This window comes from Syngnathus acus, chromosome 19, assembly GCF_901709675.1.
Source record: "Syngnathus acus chromosome 19, fSynAcu1.2, whole genome shotgun sequence".
Classification (NCBI taxonomy): Eukaryota; Metazoa; Chordata; class Actinopteri; order Syngnathiformes; family Syngnathidae; genus Syngnathus; species Syngnathus acus.
The window spans coordinates 2,487,907-2,506,666 of NC_051103.1; the positions used below are offsets into that span (position 1 = coordinate 2,487,907).

The 18,760-nt window shown below is 53.3% G+C and overlaps 3 protein-coding genes across 12 annotated transcripts; 2 read left to right on the top strand and 1 right to left on the bottom strand.

Moving 5' to 3' along the window:
- The first annotated feature begins 45 nt into the window (after positions 1-45).
- LOC119138331 (dual specificity protein phosphatase 13-like) lies at positions 46-1,506 on the top strand. Of its 2 annotated transcripts, XM_037278347.1 has the most exons (4): positions 54-493; positions 646-838; positions 910-1,130; positions 1,205-1,506. In XM_037278347.1, the coding sequence occupies exons 2-4, from the start codon at positions 768-770 to the stop codon at positions 1,417-1,419; spliced, it is 507 nt and encodes a 168-aa protein (XP_037134242.1). In that variant the 5' UTR covers positions 54-493; positions 646-767; the 3' UTR covers positions 1,420-1,506. The 2 variants fall into 2 exon arrangements, with proteins under 2 accessions (XP_037134241.1, XP_037134242.1); XM_037278346.1 differs by having other exon boundaries at positions 46-838.
- On the top strand, positions 1,439-2,601 carry LOC119138338 (dual specificity phosphatase DUPD1-like). 2 transcript variants are annotated; one of them, XM_037278359.1, is made up of 4 exons: positions 1,439-1,580; positions 1,674-1,876; positions 1,950-2,173; positions 2,255-2,601. In XM_037278359.1, the coding sequence occupies exons 2-4, from the start codon at positions 1,740-1,742 to the stop codon at positions 2,536-2,538; spliced, it is 645 nt and encodes a 214-aa protein (XP_037134254.1). In that variant the 5' UTR covers positions 1,439-1,580; positions 1,674-1,739; the 3' UTR covers positions 2,539-2,601. The 2 variants fall into 2 exon arrangements, with proteins under 2 accessions (XP_037134254.1, XP_037134252.1); XM_037278357.1 differs by having other exon boundaries at positions 1,460-1,600.
- Positions 2,602-2,942: 341 nt separating this feature from the next.
- Positions 2,943-18,633, bottom strand: kat6b (K(lysine) acetyltransferase 6B). Of its 8 annotated transcripts, none has more exons than XM_037278028.1 (17): positions 18,469-18,633; positions 15,892-16,712; positions 12,754-12,862; positions 12,173-12,288; positions 11,678-11,801; positions 11,442-11,574; positions 10,452-11,365; positions 9,560-9,684; positions 9,354-9,466; positions 9,130-9,271; positions 8,900-9,061; positions 8,722-8,815; positions 7,988-8,219; positions 7,745-7,904; positions 7,277-7,537; positions 6,763-7,015; positions 2,943-6,687 (listed from the first exon to the last, which is right to left on the bottom strand). In XM_037278028.1, exons 2-17 carry the CDS (start codon positions 16,480-16,482, stop codon positions 4,055-4,057), a joined length of 6,162 nt encoding a protein of 2,053 aa, XP_037133923.1. In that variant the 5' UTR covers positions 16,483-16,712; positions 18,469-18,633; the 3' UTR covers positions 2,943-4,054. The 8 variants fall into 8 exon arrangements, with proteins under 8 accessions (XP_037133923.1, XP_037133921.1, XP_037133924.1 ...); XM_037278026.1 differs by having other exon boundaries at positions 15,892-16,758; XM_037278029.1 differs by lacking the exon at positions 18,469-18,633 and adding an exon at positions 17,564-18,315.
- Between the last annotated feature and the right edge of the window lie 127 nt (positions 18,634-18,760).

The window sequence follows — 18,760 nt, forward strand, 5'->3', positions numbered from 1 at the left end:
AAAAAAAGCGCAAGCAAAAACAATAGTCACACACAACGGTTTCTAAATGGGAATATCCGTTTATTTGTGTCGTTACCACCAATGTATTCATACATTGTTATTTAACTAATGCTACCAGGGATAACTATTACATGGAGATGTTACACAGGGTTACAGTGACTCATTAAGTGCAAATTCTAATCATTTGTTAACTTGTCTTGAGATTTTGATCAATGTGTATAAATACAACAGAACCCTCAAAAGGTGACTTATGGTGTTCTTTCCTGCTAACTTGTTTAGTGTTTAAAAAAGAAAAAAAGAAAAAAAGAAAAAAGACTTGCAAGCTGGAATCTGATCCTGTCTTTGTGTGCGAGTGCTCCCGGCTGGGCTATGCTTGAAGGAAGATGACACCGGAATTATTTTAGGCGACATTAAAATAGCCCAAAATGTTGCTGGGTAGATTACAGCCGAGGACGGCCTACATATGTCGTCTGGCTGGCTCGCAAGTAGACAAGTAAGTGGCTCATCGCTTGAATACTGACTTTAACTACCTCGTAATGCATTCGGATGTGGGACAGGCTGCAAAATGGCTTTACTTTTGGAGACTTCAAAATTTGAGAGGAAAAACAAAAAGTGTTTATTTGTTTTTTGAAATACATGTGCTAGATTGTGTACAAAAAGGCAAAGTGGCGCATTCAGACTTGCCCAGCCGCCCGAGGAGCTTCGCCAGCCTCCCGGATGCGTCCGCCAGGTACGAGAGCCCGCCGGCGTCCCAACTCCAGAGGCTAATGTGGACCAAGACGGGCAGCGAGTGCAACCACATGGACCAGGTGCAGCCCAGGATCTTCTTAGGAGACATGTAAGTCGGTCCTGAACCATCAGTCGAGGAGTCTGCGCCGCTATAGACTGAAACTTTTCTTCTCGCTTTAGGTACGCCGCCAAAGACAAGCGCAGCCTGAAGGCGCACGGCATCAGCCACGTTCTGAACGCCGCCCACGGGAAGTTCAACGTCAATACGGGCGCCACCTTCTACCGCGACGTCAAGGTGGCGTATCACGGCGTGGAAGCCTTCGACATGGTCACCTTTGACCTCAGCGTTTTCTTTTACCGGGCGGCCGACTTCATCCGGAGCGCCTTGAGTTCGCCCACGGGTGAGTGTTTCTCTTGAAAGCGCAGTTTTCCTATTTCTTCTTCAGCTGCATAAATCGTGTTTGTGCGTGTGCAGGGCGAGTGCTGGTGCACTGCGCCATGGGGCTGAGCCGCTCGTCCACGTTGGTGCTGGCCTACCTGATGATCCACGAGCGAATGACGCTGGCGGAGGCCATCGCGGCAGTCAGCGTCAAGCGCAACATCGCACCCAACCGCGGCTTCCTGGAGCAGCTGCGGGCGCTGGACGTCCAGCTGCAGTCCGCCAGGCACAAAGCCACCGGGGGAACTTGAAGACAGAGCAGAACAATTTGTTTACGTCCAGATACACACATTTTTATGTCAATGTTTCCCCAAAATTAAAGTTGTTGCTCACAATGATTCAACTGTTGTTGAAAAAATATTGAAAACCGTTTCTTCAAAGTGCAGCAGTGGAGATGGGTGCCTTGTGGGAGGTAGAAGCGTTCCAGCTCATGTCAGTCATATCATCGCAGCCTCTAAAAATATCCTCGGCGTTACACAATCGTCTCTTTTGCCGTGACTCGCAGCCACCGAGGACGACCGGAGGGGTGGAAACAACAACTCTTGACGTCATCACATAAGCGGGCGGAAGCATGGGCGATCGGCACGGCGACGACGACCGCAATGACGTCACACCCAGCTGCTATGAACTGGACAAGATCCTCAACCGGGGCTGCGTGGCGTACACCCCCTACAACCAGGTGTGGCCTGGAGTTTACATCGGTGACGAGTGAGTCGGAAACATCCCGTTTCTGAGACACGTTAAAAGCAGAATGTGGAAAAACGTATTTTGACTGCGACAGGGCAACGGCAAAAGACAAGTTGAAGCTGAAGCAGCTGGGAATCACGCACATCCTGAACGCCGCCGAGGGCACGTGGAATAACGTGGATACAGGTGCCGGTTACTATGACGACATGGATGTGGTCTACCACGGCGTGGTGGCCTACGACACGCCCTCGTTTGACCTCAGCCAGTATTTTTTCACCGCCACCGACTTCATCCAAACGGCGCTGGCTGACCCTCAACGTAAGAGTGACATCTCTGTCCGACGGGAAAAGCAGAGCGGCATGTGTCCGAAACACCGGCGGTGTGTTTGTGTGGCCGCAGATAAAGTGCTGGTGCACTGCGTGATGGGCAGGAGTCGCTCGGCCGCGCTGTTCCTGGCTTACCTGATGATCGGTGAGGGCGTGACGCTGGCGGCCGCCGCCGAGCACATCAAGACGCACCGGAGGATCCTGCCCAATTGGGGCTTCCTCAAGCAGCTGAGGCAACTGGACGCGCAGCTCGCGCACGAGCGGCGGGACGGCGCCCGCCGGGTCGGCCGAGTCCAGGTGACATCTACAAGGGGCGACGAAATAAGCGTGTCAACATTTGAGCCACTGACCGACTAACTCGGTTTTGCAGCAGAATGTTTTTACGTTGTATAGCTGCAATAAAATCTTTCATACATTGATGATTGAGGCAGCAATCATTACCTCGTCCGGAAACTCTTTTTTTATTTTGGACCACTTTTCTCCACAACCGAGATTCTGTCCTTCAGCCTCGTAGTTTGGATCCTGGTCAGTGTCATCTTGGCTGCCTGAAAGAAAATAAAGAAACTGGAATTAGAGGGGGGGGGGGGGGGAATGCATGAGTCATGCTGACAAAGTGCAATAAGGGACTTGCCCCGCCCTATAGGTCAAACCTGGAAGGACACCTTGGCCTCTTCTCGTAAGCTGTGGACAAAAGCACACAGGTCGCTCTGCATGCAACTTTTGGCAAAGAATGAAAGCGTTAAAAGGCATTGTGCAAAATATCAATGAAAGTAATATCTTCTTTATTGTTCCATATATATAACTCTAGATATATCATATTCTGGAGTGTACAAAGAGGGAGATAAGCTCACGTATGGGGACAGAAATCCGTCTTGCTTTATTAAACAGAAAGCTGCCTGGAGGAGTTGTTACAAAAAGACTTGAGAATTATACATACGTAGAGCAATAAAACCTCTCAAAGCGCAACTGAAAACGAGGCTAAAAGTTTGACATGTTTTTTTTTCTTCTTTTCCTTTTTTTTTTACATTATTAGCATTAACAAAATAGAATTTCATTTTTCACCTAATAAAAGGCTCGGCATGTTGAAAATGGCTTGCTATTTGTTAAGCACGACACTTGTACAGTACTACTCAATGCACTGTCACTAAAGGAGAGACCCAAGCATGCTAAGGTTTGCCACTTTACAAAAAGAAAAAAAATAGGTACAATAATTTAAATATACAAAGGCGCGACTATGGTACAAACTAAACGGTCTTGCGCGTGTTTTGTACTGTTGGACAGTTAACACACTCAACAGGTTCCACTCGTGAGCAGGCACATGAAAAATGGCTTCCGTGGGAGGCTGCTACGCGGCGACGGAAAGCTGACCTCAGAGCCTCGGAACCTGCCGCGAATTAAATAGAATTTCATTTCGTCTTCAACATCACCGTGTCGTGTCGTAAGGCTTCCCATCTTGGAGGAACAAAAATACTTTTTTTTTTTTTTTTTTTTTTAAACACGTGAATGAAAATATTTGCATTCTTTCCAAGTGCTGCTGCTGGTTTTTGTCTTTAAAGAGCAAAGAAAGAAAAAAAAATCCATATATTTATATAGACCAGTCACAAAAATGAAGAATATGTGCTTTGGGGTGAAATCTCAGGATGATGTTAATAAATGAAGAAAGCCAAAATCTGAGCAGAAACGCCTTAGAAAATTCTGAAATTTGCATTCTAAAGTGGGGTTGTCCCTCTATTGAAAAGTTTCGAGAGGGTCAAGTTGGGTGTACTTTGGGTTCATCCTGAAACGTCACCCGAAGGGCCAACACTTCATTTTTGCGCAAAGACGAAGAAGAACAAAGGCCAACTCAGTGCATCTAAAGCCGGGAGGCGGCAGGTTACCGCCTGATGAAAGGCCCTTTCAACGATTGCTTGGACACGGCCGGGTTCATGTAGCCGTGGTGACCGGCCGGACTGTACATCATGTTGCCGTGCGGCGGCGCCGCCACGGACTGCTGAGCGTATGGCTGCGTTCCCATCATGCCCATCTGCATAGAGTACTGGGGCGACTGGTTCATGTACGCGGCGGCGGCGGCGTGGCTGCCGTGGTAGCCGCTGTTCATCATGGGCTGGCTCATACCGTAGCCGTTCATGGCGTTGAGCGGCGCCATGTTCATGGAGTTGTAGGCAGGCGCCGGCATGATGTTGACGCTCATGTTGACCCGCGGCATGGCCGCCAGCGTGCGGGCCGGCGCCTGCATGGGCACGCCCTGGGGCTGCCGCGCGTACATCTGCTGCTGCTGGTGGTGGTGGTGCTGCTGCTGCTGGTGCTGCTGGTGGTGGTGGGGGTGGTGAGGGTGGTGATGGTGCGAGAGCGGCGCCGACTTGGAGCGCGCCGAGCCGTGACTCTTGGCCGCCATCTGCGCCTGGATGCGTTGCGCCGGCGGCACGCCCACGTTGCGCTGGAGCATCACGGCCGGTGGCGGCGGCGGTGGCGTCATGGCCGCCTGCACCTGGGGGTTGGGATGGCGGTGCGAGCTCTGCGACAGGGACACCAGCCCGGAGTGCTGCGCGGAAAGCGAGGGGCTGTTGGCGTAGGACGTGATGGGGTGCGAGGACGAGTGGTTGAAGGCTAGCGAGCGGGGGTGCTCCATGAAGGTGTTGGTGAACTGCTGCAGCTTTGCCAGGCTGAGACCCGACGACTGCACGTAGTGGCCGCCGGCGTACTCGCCCTGGTGGTTGATCCGCTCGTAGAGGGCCAAGTTGGGGTTGCCCGACTCGGGGATGTCGGGCAGCTGCACGGCGGCGGCAAAGTTGGCGGGGATGGCGCACTGGGCGGCGGCGTCCTGCGAGACATGCTGATTGTGGAAGTTGTGCGCGGCGGCGGCGTGCTGATTGTGCTGGCTGAGCTGATTGTGCTGCAGATGCTGATTGTGGTGGTGACTATGCTGGTTGTGTTGATTGTGCTGATTGTGGGGGCCGTGCCTGGCGTGCTGCTGGCCGTGCGGGCCGCGTTGGCCGGCGCTGGGGGGCCGCTCGGTCGCCGCTGCCGCCACGCAGCCCTGCGGTGACTTGACGTTGCAGTGAGGCGGAGAGCTCAGGCTGTTCTGCGGAAGCATGCCGCAGGCGCCGGGGTTGATTTGCTGGCCGACGGCGCAGCTGCTCTGGGCCAGCCCGGCGGGCGGCATGCCGCCGTAGGGGCAGGCGCCTTGGGGGGGGCCGGCCCCGCAAACGCTACCCCCCATGGTGGAGTCGTAGCTGCTGGGGTTTTCGTAGTTCTCGGTGGTGCTCTCGATGCTGCCCAGGTCGCTGAAGCCGCTGTCCACCACCTGCTGCGAGTGGTCCGACACGGACGGCACGTCCATCATGGGGCTGGTCTCCAAGTTATGGATGGAGGGCACCGAGATGGCGCTGTGGTCGGGGCTGATCTGCGCGTAGCCCCCCGTCTCCAGGATGGACACGGCCGGGCTGCTGACGGAGCGCACCGACTGGCTGGGATGCGAGTGCGCCGAGGAAAGCGGGCTGCTGAGCTCCGACTGCGGGCAGTCTTCCAAAGGGGTGACGGCGGCGTAGCTGCGTGCCTTCCTGCGGGCGTCCTGGCTCTCCACGCAGTCCTGGAAGGCCGTGTCGCGCTCACTCTCCCTCGTCAGTGACCGAACGGCTCGCGCCGTCTCCGAGTCTATCTCCGTGCAGATCGGGGGGCCGTCCCTGAGCGCGGGACTGAAGGGCGGCCTCCTGGCGGGCGGAGGCGGCGGCGGGTGCCCCTGTGGAGGACTGGGCGGGCTTTCCTCTTCAGACTCACAATCCACAGCTGCCGCTTGGGCCGGAGGGAGCGGCGACATTTCTTTGGTTTGCGCCTCTGCATCCCGGTTGCATTCCGGGGCGACGCTGGCGTCATCTTCTTGCCGACTTGACGCAACGTCCCCGTCGACTTCTTCGGGAGCTAAAAAACATTCAAGCGTTTCCTTCGAAGCGTGCGACGCCCCGAGGTGGCTGCTCTCGGGCTGCGTTATCTTCTCTTGGTTTTCGTCTTGAAGCGCAAACTCCGTTCTGGCCATCACCTCCTCCTCCTCCTCTTCCTCCTCCTCTTCCTCATTGGGATTATCAGGCGACGCGGCGACTTCAGCGCTGCGATCCACATCTTTGGTCGGGGAGTCCGGCTCGTGCTCGCTATCTTGCCGCTCGTCATCTCTGCGCTCCGGCGAATCGTCGCCGTCCTCGTTCCCGGGAGACCCGCTGACGGGCGAGTGCCGCTCGGCCGGGCTCGGGGGCTCGGAGTCGAAAGCGGGCCGGGCCCTGCCGCCGTGGAGCTCTCTGTGGGTTTCTCCCCGCTCCTCCTCGGCCTGGATGAGGTGTCGCTCCGCTTCGGTGGGTGTTTCGGGCGGCGTGTAAAGAAGGTTCAGCTTGAAGCCCATTTTGCGTTCGTTCTTGAGGCGCCACTTGGGAGGACCTCGTTTGACTCCTTTGGGCCAGCCTTTCTTTCGCTTGACGGGACGTGGTCTGCCGGGTCTCTTGGGGCGGACGTCGGCATCTGCGGATCAAAATCATGCAGACCCGTGAGGCCCGTGCTAACCACTAGCACAGTGTTGCTAATCGCCGCTCGTACCTTCGTTCCATTGTTGAAGATCTTGCTGCGGCTTGTCCTTGAGCCTCGGTCGACCTCTCCGCCGTTTCACAGGTGCTATCAGGCTCTTGCTCTGCTCCTCCTCCTCCTCCTCTTCTTCATGTTCCAACCGCGCCACGGGACCCTCGTCGTCAGAGTTGTCGAAGGGCTCGTTCAGGACCTCGGTCGTCTCGGAGATGGTCTCGGTTGTGACGCTGCTGTTAATTCTTTTCCGCTTGCGCCCCCTCTTGCTCCTCTGGAACACAAAGAACACCATGACGAATAAAAACCAGAGTCGACATCAGCAGCAGTGAACACAAACTATTATCCATAGCTGCAGGTGGTGCGGGGAGGCTCCGGATCACAGCGGGGCTCCGCCAAAGCCTCGGCTGAATTCATGAATATTTATCCCAACTTTCATCTCGCCAACTAAGCGCGAGGGGGGAACGTTTTACGAGGCTCATTGGGCTAGACCCGGAGGAGATGCGTCATGACCACAACAAACAATCCAAGTCACCTTTCGTTTGTCCAGGAGGACGGGCGGCGAGCCGTCCGAATCCACGTCTTCGTCCGCTTCTTCTCGGCGGTCGCGGTGGCCGAGGTTCAGCGGCGGCCGGGCGCGTCGGCTCCACGACGGAGCGTGGCGCCGCTCGTACGTCCTGTAGGGCACCTTGCAGTGCATCTTGGTGAGCGTCTGCCTGCGGGCGGGAGGGGCGGCGGCGAGGCTCCCTCGCTCCTCTTTCAGCCAGCAGCTGGCCTGCTGCTTCAGACGCTCAGCCTGAAAATGAGTGGCAAATGAATGAATGCCTGCCTGCAACACGCAGATCATCTAAAGAGCGCCGTCAAAGGCGCCCAAGTGATTTACAGCAATGTTGACAGCGAGCGAGTGAGCGGGCGCGCCGCCTGCTTCTGGCCTCCGTTTGAACTCGGCAGCTCATCATGCAAATGTTCACTTCGCGCAGGCGCCGTCTGAGCGGGAACCTACATCCATCTCCGCCTCCCGCTCCTCCTCAGACAGGACGGCGCTGAGCGAGGCGGAGCGCGACCAGCGCAGGGCGTCGGGGTCCACCTGGTGGCGACGCGGGGCGGCCCGCAGCCTCTCCACGTGGCCGTGGATCAGTCCTTCTTTTCGGATCAGCACCACCCTGAATCGCAGACAACAACAAAATTACTGAATTACAAAAACGCCCGACACCAGCTGCACAAAGGCGAGAGTGAGAAAACTGACCGTCCGCCCCGTCTGTCAATCATGCCCAGGTGCTGCAGAGTGGCAGCGATGTCGTGCGGACACATCCCCGTGGCCCTGCTTATGCCTTTGACGCTGACGTGTTTATCCGGCCGCCGATAAAGATACTCCAGGAGGACACTTTTCCAATACGCCAGGTAGGATAAGCGACCCAGATCTGACAGCGGCTTCTCAGGGGAGCCCGCTTGTCCTTCTTGCCTGGTGAGAAGGTAACCTAAGAAGAAAAGCAAGAAGGAATTTTTTATTTTATTTGGCGAGGACATGATTTCACTTTCCAATAGTCAAAGAGAAGCAATGAGGATACAAAGACTAAAAAGTGCATTTGCCATAATCTGTCTGCTTTGGTAAAGAAAGGGCCATTCTTAACAAGGTCCCTTCGCTCCGTTCCTATCAAGAGGAAAAAAATCTGTTCATCTAAACAGCTCCACGGCTACATCTTCCAATAAAAGTTGCCAATTCAGCTGCCTTCAATCTCCCTTAATCCTGCCTTTTTTTGTTACCGCCGCGCTCTCAATATCACAGTGTGTCTCAATGGCTCCCCAAAGTGAACAGGAAATCAAATGCGCCATTATCCGCCGTGCTTGAACAAAGCAGATGTGGAAATTCTCTTCTGGCAACCGACTCGTCGACTACGCTCAAACCGAAATGCGGTGGGGACAAAATATGTGGCTATTTTCTCCCTCTAGAGTGGACAAAATAAATGAAAAGGAACTCACTGAAATCAATAAGGAAGCGTCCGAATCCTTGCCGCTGGTACTGAGGCATGATCATGATGCAGGAGACGTTGTACTTCTGCTGGCAAAGCTTTTCCTGCCAGGAAAGGGATCCAGCGTGTCAGAGAATTTACTGCACCTGGCATTTTTTTTTTTTTTTTCCTTCCAGATTTCTGCTTACCTTGGAGAAGTAGCCCACCAAATGACATCCCTTGTGGTCGTTCTTGGTGAGGATGTAGAAGAGGAAGGGCTCCACGTCGTAATACAAGGTCTTGTGATCCAGGAAGAGCTTGGCTAACAGGCAGAGGTTTTGGCAGAACAGCTTGCTGACATTTCCGTCAACCTGAGCGGGGAGGACAGCAGAGAGTTGGTTTTGGGTTTTGTCCTCACTGTCGACAAGGCCGGGCTCACCTCAAAGACGGAGAGGCAGTCCTTTCGGTAGATCTCGTTGGCCGGCGGGTGGAACCAGCCGCACTTGTTTGCGTGCCTCTGGAGGATGCTTTTGCTTCTCATGTACTTCAGACAGAACTCGCACAGGTAAAGCTTTTGTAATCTGGCGAAAGACACGAGGAGGAAAGCTGCTGTTTCCGCGGCCAAAAGGAAGCAGCGGACGGGTGGTGGCGTTTGGGAAATACCTGGAATATTCGGGCGGGTACGGTGACGAATACCAGGTTTGCACTTCGTACTTGCCAAATTCGATAACGGCCGGGCGTCGCGTGGCGTCCGCGTTCGTTTGACATCCTGTCCTCTGTTGGACAAAAAGTCACAAGAGAAAAACAAAGTCACAAATAAAGTACGAGTCCATTTTTGTTGAGCGAAAAGTAAAAGCGGTCCCGGTCACCTGCGCGGCGACGCGTCGGACGCTGGCGAAGGTCTCCGCGTCCTCGTGGGTCACGTGCGCTCCGGACATGGCCGCCACCGAGGCGGAGCGGGCTTCCTGTCTCGCCCGCAGCTCCCCATGGTGGCCTATCAGATAGCGAGCGACACAAGGAACAAATGGTGAATCATCTCCTCGCTGCCTTCCATGCAAATGCGCTGGTAAGCCGCCGCGCAGCTCGGGTGTCTCAGGAGGAAATGTTGCTAATGCATCATCTTTGCATGTTTATGTGCGAGGGGGGAGAAATCCCTCATGGAATGAAGTGAAACTAAATCACTCTAATTGCATAACGGCTTGGGTGTGCTTAGTCATCCTCCGAGAGCCGGCGAATTGACAAGCAGAGGCAGCGAAGGCAGCGCGGTAATGGACGCCGATGATGAGCCATGCAGGCAGGATGTCAAATTTAGGAGAGCGCTATTTGGGCTACTTTGTAGCATTTAAAGATTCTGCCGCGAGGAGGGTGACTCAGCCACAGTGGCTTACAGTCATCATGTCATCTGAGTCAGTGCGTGAGGCGAGGTTGCGGATGAGATGTGATGACGGCGGCCCGGACGTGACAATGGGGTGTGTCAAGGACAGAGGAAGGATGGAAAGAGGGAGGCAGGGAGGAGGGTTAGTGGGCCATGCGTCATGAAGGATGGAAGCCACGTCAACTCCGCAGCCAAGTTAAGAAAATCATTCAAATTAGGCAGGAGATGAGTCCGCGCGGGGGGGGGGGGGGGGGGGGGGGGGGCGAGCGTCGTATCGGCGCCGCTCGGTCGGTCGGTCGGGAAGATAAATCATGATTGCAAGCGTTGAACAGAAAGTCAAGAAGCAGCTTTACAAAGTGTGGAGGCTTTTGGAGGGCCTTGCTTACCATGATTACTCTCTGGCTTAACTCTCGCCTCTGTCAAGTCTGGCGAGGGGGGGGCTCCCTTCGGGGGGCTCACTTTATACCTCAGCCTGCCTAGCGTCCTGTGCTTTTTAAGGAAGGGGTTGCGCTTGAAATGGCCCAGCGACTTAAAGGCGTGTCCTCCGGGTCGGCCCGACCCGGCGGACGTGGCGCCGAGCCGCTTTCGGCTAAACTCGTTCTTTCTGCGGCACTGGGACGCGTGGGGAGAGTCCTGCCTTTGCGGCGCGCGTTTGGGCGGCGCGTAGCACGCCAGCCGCTTTTGCCGCGACTGTCCCTGAGTGGCGTAAATGTGCGAGAGTCCGTCAAACAGTCCCTTCAGCTGGCTGCTACTGCAGAGGCTTCCCAGGGAGGGAACGCTCGACTGGCTGGAAGAGCTCTGGGGCGAGTTTGCCGACGTGGAGCCGGCCGACGCCTGCGAGGGCGGGCTAAATCCCGGTGACGTCGGGGCGGCCATCTGGTGACCGGCGGCGACCGGTGCGGCGAGCGGCGGGGCGAGCGGCGGGGCGACCGCTGCGGCCACATCGCCCGTCGGGCCTAAGCGTTTGCTGGCGGGCGAGTCGCCGGCTGCGGCGCGCGAGCGACGCCCCACGGGGGAAGGGGTGAAGAATTTGGAAAGCCCGTCGATGAGCCCTTTGGTTTTCTTGTTAACGCCGAGCGCAGGTGGCGTGGCGAAGGAGGGCGTGAGGAGGGGAGTGACGACGGCGGCGGTGAAGGGGGAGGTGGGAGTCGGGATGGTGAATCGGGCGGCGTCCGGAACTCCGGCGTCCTTGGCAGATGCGCCATGACGGGATGAGGTGCGCGCGCTAAACTTGGCACCCCTACCGGGCGAGCCTCTTCCTCCGAGCGCCGCCGTGGAACCGTCGGCACTGCTCGGACACCTACGGGCAAACGGCACACTTGAGAAAGCACTTCGCAAACGCAGCTGTGCCGACGAGCCAGTTCGGGCGCACGCACGTTTGTTGCGTGAGCTTGTTGGCGGGCCGCGCGGCGACGGGCTTGGCGTATCGCCGTTTGATCTCGTCGGCTTTTCTGTGCAGCAGCTTCTTTGCGTTCTCCTTGGGCCTGCAGACCTGGCACTGCCACGTTCCTGGAGGACATCCAAACACACAGGCACTCAGCAACGGCTTCGTTCTGAGCGTCCACCTAAACGGACTTCCGAGACTGGATTGACAGGCACGGCGAAGCCTCACCTTTGGGCATTGCGGACACGGGCGGCTCGCAGCACTCCATGTGGAAGCCCCGGTCGCACCAATCACAGAAGAGCATCTGGTCCTGTAGGAAGAGCCCACACGTGTCACCGACGCCTTCAAAGTGCTGCAAGGCAAGGCAAGGCAAGGCAACCAACCGTTTGGTGGAAATGAAAGGAGGAGAAAATGATGGTGAGTGAGCGGCGGGTGGCTAAAAATGGCCACCAGGTGACAGCGTTACTCTAAAAACACCTCACTTGACTTTGTTTGCGTATTCTCACAAAGCAGGCTCTGTTATTTCGACACTTGCCAACAAGAACGTTTCGAGAGGCCAAATGGGAAACTGACTTGGCCTTTGCAGGCACCGAGTAGGAAATCAAGCAAGTCCCTCTGCACTATCAAATGATTTGCTGCGTAATTAAATGAAACAATGACTTAAATAGTGAATTTGTCCAACAACAATGACTTTTTGGCAGAGAAGGTGTTTGGGCAACTTACCGCATTTCTCCCTTGGATTCGGCAGGAACTGCACGTTTTGCATTCGATGCACTGCCACCGTAATCGTTTCACTCGGGAGGTCAACTCGGGGGAGAACTTGAGACACGAGGGATGTCCTGGAGGAGCAATTGAAAAAGGCAAACGGGCGAGCCCTTTTAATCAATGTTGCCACCGCAACCTGTTTAAATATTAACACGCCCGGCGCCAAAAACTGCCATCAGCGGCATGTCGTTTATTTTTTTACCCCTCCTGCTCCGAACGCAGTCTGATCAACACATCCGAGTGGCTAATTGCAGATAATTTGATCCTAATGAGGCAGAAAGCGCAGCGGCGCTGGTATCTAACAGAAGTCGATGCGTGAAAGTCAAAAAGCCCCGCGTCATGCTTGTAAAGCCGCCGTTTGTGTACACTTAATGAAAAGCACCTCCACGCTATTTACGCTGCAAAAATGTCACGCCGGCAATGATCGCTCGCGGCAGTTAAAGTAATTGCGTCTCCCACGCCGGCAAGCGCAAAAACGTCAGAAAAAGAAAAACGGCCAGTCAAAAAAGATGACTTATGAGAGACGTTGATTGACTTACCGCTGCTCCCGCAGTCGGCGCAGGACAGCAGCTCCTCCGGACGTTTGTCTCGGTTGGACTCTTTTGTGCCGAGACAGAAACTGCAGATCGGGATGGGGTCCACCCGCAGCTGAGAGGAAACAAAACAAAGTGTTCAAGTTTGGTAGAATAGCAACTCTTTGACACATCGACTAACAATTTTTTTTTGACAGTGGCGTTCGGATGCCAACTCGAAATCCAACTGGCCGTGCGGATCTGAAAGGGATTCCCCCCCCTATGTTTAAAAATGACAGGAATGAAAATGCCATCACATTGGTCTGGCTCCGCCTCCTGACCTACAGACGGATGCTGCTTTGCTCTCCGTGTCAATTAGATGCGGGTTGGGGCGGGGTACTCGGGCTGTTTACTCCGGCGTCAATGATGACTCTATTTTCCAGTCGGCCTAGTCAATATTTGACAGCGGGCTCCCACGCGGGAGGCTGACGGGGAATCAAATGGCGCCGCTCGCTCGCTCGTTCGCACCTCGAGGATGTCCCTCGGTGGCACAAAAGTCGATTCCGGTCACCTTGCCGACAATGCAGTTGACAACACGGCTGTTGAGTTGATCGACGCTATTTACAGAAGAGGCACAATCACGTCTTTGTCATTATGAAATCATTTTCAGATGCGTCAAACAATAGGATCACTTTGCTCTTGTGTTGTAACCGGCACTTTTTTTTTATTTTTTATTGCAATTGTGTGTTTTGCTCGTCATTCTTTCTTCTTAATGTGATGTGAAAGAAATTTGAAATGTTTTTTTTCGTGGGGGGCTTGCAAATGCCAATTAGAATGTTGTTTGCAGGTCTTTGCAGCTGGGAAGCAGCTAATATCCGCGTAATGGTGACAGAATGTACTCAAATCATCGGACACTTGTGTAGCACATGAAGACGTTTTGGCTTCTTTTAGTCATCTTGTGTTCCGCTTACATAACTTATTGCTTCTTCATGTGCAAAAAGTGTCACGCGGGGTTGGAGTTGATTTATCTCCTTGAGATACAGTTCCTTTGAAAGGGATTATGTTTATCTTTGCTCTTCTGTAGGAATTTTTAAAAATAAATAAAGGACGCGTTTTATCGGAAACAGGACTGGAATTAAAGTTAAGCGCGGGCTGTTGATAAAGATCTTTTGATTGGAACAGACAAACATGTTTTTTTGCTCTTGGCCAATCTTGGTTGCCATGCTTTATAAATGATGGTCTTTGCCCCGTCCAAGCCCCCACCCTAAAACAAAAAAAAAATCCACAGTACCATCCAAGGCTAATAAAAACAAGATGTACGTCATCTTAACGAGCAACAGAAAGCAGCGACTACAAAGACTTGCATTGATTTGTGCTCCAAACACGACATGCGCCGAGAGGTCACGACAGCGAGCAGCCAATGGCCGACACGGAATCGGGCTTCAAACCGGCTTCATTGGCAAATCGCTCTGCTCTGAATTAGCGATTGCTACGTTTTTCCTTCTCCCTTGCTGGTGACCTAATCCGAGCACAAAGAATCTTTAGGAGCTTTTCCATCTGCGCTTTAAGGCAGGCAGCGGTGGAGACCGCCCTTGGGAGACAACTTATAGCGGCAGGCGTAAATGCCGACAAACATAGAAACACCCCGAAAGCGCTCCGGATTTTTGGACTCAAGACAACAAGTCTGGATCCAAGAACATTTTAGACAGCGTATCATCTTCCCGGTGATCTCATCACGTCATCCGGGAACACGGCGTTAGTCCTGCTAACGGCAGGGCACATAAAGCAAAAGGAGAATATGGCGCTGATGATTTTCTCAGGGCAGTCTAAATTAAGTGCATGACAGGAAATGACGGCGCATGAAAAGAGCAGGCTGTCCTGAGCGAGGGGGTGGGGCTCGCGCCATTACAACGCCGCCGCTGCTGCCGGTGGTGGAAAGAGAGCTCAAGTGGTTGCATAACACAGTGGGGGGGGGGGGGGGGGGGGGGGGGGAATCAAATTCCTCGCCTTTGTTCCTGGCACAGTCTCTTCAGACTCTTTTAAGCGATGAGCCAAAAGTGCTCTTTTCCAGCAGTGGCGGCGGCGTACCTGTTTTCCTCAACACATAACACCAAAAAAATTAAGCAAAAAAGGTGCCAAATAGAACACAGACGTGAGACCCATCTTAGTTATTTGAACATTTTTTTTTTTTCTTTTTAGATGCAGAGGGCCCCAACCACAGACACAGTCACAGAGATGTGGTTGCAGAACTGGAGGTGTCACTTTTTGATTATTCACTGTGAAACTGGCGAGGAACAAGGCGGCGCTCTCTATACGTGCACATAACCTCCACGCCGCCACTCATCTCGAAAAAGACAGAAAAAAAAAAAAAATTTCACACTCATCACCACACTGCCCAAGAGCTGCAGCTATCGCAAATGCTACAAGTCTGATTAAAAAAAAAAAAAAAAAAGTGTATTTCATTATTAATCGTGATATGTGCAATAAGAGGTGCATGTTTATTTTCCCTACTGTACTAAGACGTTGCACAGTAGCTTTTCAACTAGCGACGCGTGCAACAGCCCTCCTCGAGTTTGCTCAGCTCTTTGGTGTCCGACGGCGAGTCGTCATCGAAGGTGATGTTGTCGTCAGACGTGTTAAAAGCGCCAAGCCGGCGGCGGCCGACAGCTTCGCGCCACCGCGTGTCGCCGACCACCCCCGAGGCGCTAAATACGGGGAAAACAATGCAGCCTACAGGAATATGGGACAATCCGTTCGTGCCCCTTGGGGCTAAATTCAATTTACACAGCGTGGAAACGCTCGACGTGGGAAAAGACTCAACCTTGCACATCTCCCTCCCTGTTGCTTGGAATTGTCTAAAGAATATTGTGTCTCACCACAGCCTCTTTGAGGCACATTAGTTGTCAGCCGTCCCCCAAATGATATATAATTCAGCGCAACGGCGGCCGACCACATCCTTTCTGGGTCACTTTGGCTGGGCTTATGTAACCTGTGGGAAGCCGGCAGCAAAGTGGCGACCACACAAGCGCCGCACCGCACGACTTCCTGGCTAGTGGCGCTCTCTTATACGACGGAGATCGGCAACTACCACGCAAATTAAGCGTTGGGTCATCAAGTTAGTTGCATTTTAGGCCTAATTCTATTTCTCTCTTATTTCAAATATACCTGTTCCTGCGCATGGGGTAGCAGCGCCGCTGACATCAACGGCGAAGGCCTGGCCATGGGACACCTGGGGGTCCCTCCGAGCTGGTACCGCGGGCCCTCTTTGAACAGCCTGCCGCTGTTGACCGAGCGCTTGGCCGCCAGCCGTAAGCGCTGGCGGAAGGCCGGGTTGTCGGCCGCCTCGGCGAGGTCGTCCTGGTTCCTCAGGTACCTCTCGATGTTCTTGAGCGAGGAGCCGTGCGTGTCGTCCAAGCCCTCGATGGCCCTGCGCAAGATCTTATTCCAATCCAGGTGGCGGAGTTCGCCAGAACTCCATATAGATTCCTTTGACGGGACGGGCGAGGCGGGAGGCGGGATGGACACGATACTCGCCGGGTCCTTGTACGAGGCGCTCCCCTTGTTGGTAACCTTGAGGATAGAGCCATCGCGAACGCTTAATTCCAACTGCTCCAAGACCGTCTTGCGGTCCAGTCCGTGCGATGTCCCCACCGCGTGGGAAATCCTCTCCTCCGAGGGCCGCTGCTTCTGCCTCTTGATTTTCTGTATGGCCTCCAGAATCCACTCCGTGAACAGAGGGTTGGCGAGTTTCACCATGGTTGGACCGGGAGACTCACAAAAACGTTATCCATGCGGAATCCCGCCTGCTGCCAAGCGCCAACGGGTACATCCACATCCTTTGGCGAGGTCAAAAAAAAAAAAAAAGATATGTTCCACAGCGCCGTCCAAATTGGCTTGTCAAATCCGTATTGTTAAGAGGACCGACGATGGAGGGGAAAAACGGTCAGTGATAAATTCCACAACCAGCCTTGATGATGTCCCAAAATCTGCCAGGAAAAAAAAAAACGGTGGTAATGTGCACTTGGAACTAGCCTATAAACGAGACAAAGACAAATGGTTAGTAATGATTATTGCAATTTCTTTCCACATACTCTCGAGTCAAATTGACCCAGGAGGGTTATTGCAGTTACTGAGAAACAATCGTAAATCCAGTATGACACCAATTCTCAATCAGATAAGAGCTTGTATCTTATAAGAGCTGTGCATAATGTTCAAATTGTGCACAACGTTGCACTGGCTTGCAATATTAAGAAAGTGGTGCTTTGTAAAGTTATAAACAATTTATTGGGACATTTCACTCTCCAAATAAAACCTGTAAATCATCGTTACAGAAGAATCAATGTAGGAGCTTTAATATCAATATGCCACTAAATTCTAAATCTGGGGTAACTTCATCATGTTTAGACGGAAACTTTGCGTTTTGGGAAGAATAAAAAAAGTCTCCAAGTTTGGCTTTTTTTGGTGACATATCCACGAACGCGACAAACTCCACGGGCATAAACTACCGCACCAATGTTGTCACAGACGTCCGACCACCGAACCGAAAGGACGACGACAAGGTGGTCAGTCCTCGGGGCTTAAAGCTGCCCCTCACGCCACTTTGTTTTTATCTGTTTTGACAGCCCAATGGCCGTCAAAACAAAATGCACAACGCCAGTCGCACGATCGATGCTCGCTCCCTTGACAGCTGACGAGCAAAGCCCTCAACAAAACACAAGTCAGTGAGTCACAAACCTTGCGCTCCAAGTGAGTCCGATGTGGACAATAACATAAAAAAAGAACAAAAACACGCGGCGACTCCGCTGCATAAAATGCCAGGCTTAAAAAGAGTCGTCACCTAAACAGTCGCCATTTTGTTCCACTGTTGTAGTTTACGGCGAATCCGACATGACGCTGATTACAATCCAATGGAGTCTCATTAAAGCTCTCCGACACTAATGTGCCCTCCCCTAACAACTTCTTTATTGGCCGGGAACGGAGCACATCCGATGGGTGGTTTGATAAGGCGCCTGTCAATTTTCACAAGTCGGCCGGTGCCATTGGCTAGCCGAGCTGTCACTTGACGGGCGCTCGACCCGCCCTCTTAAGGTGGCTGAGCACCACTTTGCTTAAAAAGCCGGAAAAACGCTTTTATTCACGTATCTGTTTTAATACGTTCCCTCTTGCGAGGACACCGAGTGGAACCATTGCCATTTGATACCATGTTACGACCTCACGAGCCGAATATGTTCATCAAATAACATCACGACGCCGTTCCACCTTAACGACGCATTCCTCCTTGAAACGCTTCAAAGTGGCTCGTTCATTTTTTACGCTCTTAAATGATGCATTACGGGGATCTTGCATGGCGTAAACGCCGATAAAAAAAAGTGGGACAGCGATCCTAGGAGGCGCGTTTAACGACTCCGCAGGGACGATCGGGTTCAAATAAAAACGCGTGAAGGCTTGTCGTGGAGGCGACTACCGCCAGCACCAGCGGCAGCACCTCCACCTACCTTTTTATTCTTTCCCCGCCGTTAATTCCCTCGATAATTCCCCATAAACGCCCCGTTAAGCGGTTTCAAAAACGCACGGCCTGTGGGGTTCTCCGATCTTTCGGCGATGACATGAAACGTCCCGCACGGCGCATGTTGCGCAATGCACGCACGCACCGTGCTTTATCGCCATTAAACTCGCAAATCATCCCTGCAGCCAAAATAGTGCAGAGTTGCATGCATAGAAGACGCGGCGACATGTTTTTACCTCCTCCAAGTTTTCCAGAGTGCTCTCGTCTACACGATGACGACGTGATGACAAAAAGATGCTGAAGACGACGTAATCCGAGATGCAGAGCTCGCTGCGTGGAGAGCAGATGATAACAACTAATTGAAAGGTTAATCTACATAGCAGCCTGTGACAAAATGGTACCCTCCCTCTCCTCCTCCTCCTCCTCCACCACCCCCTCCTCCTCTTCCTCCCTCCTTCCTTTTTCTTCACTGGAGTGGTTCACATATAATGTTACACTGTAGGCACTCACCTGCACAATCCATTGAGT